Source organism: Nannospalax galili, unplaced genomic scaffold (genome assembly GCF_000622305.1).
Source record: "Nannospalax galili isolate Female #2095 unplaced genomic scaffold, S.galili_v1.0 scaffold3946, whole genome shotgun sequence".
Classification (NCBI taxonomy): domain Eukaryota; kingdom Metazoa; phylum Chordata; class Mammalia; order Rodentia; family Spalacidae; genus Nannospalax; species Nannospalax galili.
Window position 1 is genome coordinate 9064 of NW_008353689.1, and position 1192 is coordinate 10255.

The window sequence follows — 1192 nt, forward strand, 5'->3', positions numbered from 1 at the left end:
ACAAGGTCCCCCTGTAGCGTCAGCTGACCTGGAACTCACTATGTAGCCCAGGCTGGCCTTAAACTCAGACATCCGCCTGCCTCTGTACTGGGATCAAAGGTGTGTACCACCATGCCCGGCATAGTAGTTTTTTTTTTTTTTTTTTTTAAATTTAAAAAATTTTTTTTTTAGAGAAGAGGGGGAGTGAACAGAGAGGCGGGGGTCAGCTGACCTGGAACTCACTATGTAGACCAGGCTGGCCTTAAACTCAGACATCCGCCTGCCTCTGTACTGGGATCAAAGGTGTGTACCACCATGCCCGGCATAGTAGTTTTTTTTTTTTTTTTTTTAATTTAAAAAATTATTTATTTAGAGCAGGAGGGGCATGCACATGGAAGCCGGAGGGAGTTAGTTCTCTCCTTCCACCACATGGGTCCTAAGGATTCAACTCAGGTCATTAGGCTTGGCAGCAAAAGCCTTTCCCTGAGTCTTCTCATAGGCTCTCATCTCAGTAAGCTTTTAAGTGACATTAAGTCCTGTTGGTTAAGAAGGAATCTGATTTTATCGAGCCTTTCTAGAAAACAGTAACCCTTCCCACCGCACCCCTGAAGGAAGTAATAACAATCTGCTTTTGTTTTTTTCAAGTGTGGTTATGTGTGCAGTTCATGATGCATACATGTACACACATGTGCATAGAGGCCTGAAGTCAATCTTAGGTGTCACCCTCAGGGACACTGTCCACCTCCTTTGAGACAGGGTCTTTCACTGACCTGGAGCTCACCAATTTGGCTAGACTGGCTGGCTAGCAAGTCTCAGGGATCTTCCAGTCTCTGCCTGCCCAGTAAAAATGGGTTTGTAATAAGAAAACGGAAAAAGAAGAATGCAAATAAAGAATGGTTGTTAGCATGTGAGGTTATGGGTAATGCTTCTTTAGTACTTTCTGGAATGACATTTTGTTATTTTCACAATTATGTCAGAAGGAACCAGCTAAGCCAAGATAAACAGCAATTACCTTCTTCGTTGTCAGAGTCAGAGCTGGAGACATTCCCCTCTGCCACATCCTTCTCTTTGAGGTAGCTCAGCACAAACTGCTCAATGTCCTCAGGTGTAGTGCTGGCCTCAGAGACTGCTGGTGCTTGACTTCCCTCTGCCTCTATGGTTGGTTCTTGGAGCTGCCCAGTATAGCCTGTGTCTGGGAACCAGTGGGCTGTAG

At 45.1% G+C, this 1192-nt stretch overlaps 1 protein-coding gene across 2 annotated transcripts in view; it reads right to left on the bottom strand.

Annotated features, from left to right (window-relative positions):
• Window positions 1–1192, bottom strand: part of Tti1 (TELO2 interacting protein 1) — a gene marked incomplete at its 3' end in the record, with an annotated part of 37613 nt that overhangs the window by 7745 nt on the left and 28676 nt on the right. For both annotated transcript variants that reach the window (XM_008850871.2, XM_029554920.1), the window contains 1 exon segment: window positions 992–1186. In XM_008850871.2, coding sequence (XP_008849093.1) covers window positions 992–1186 — 195 coding nt within the window.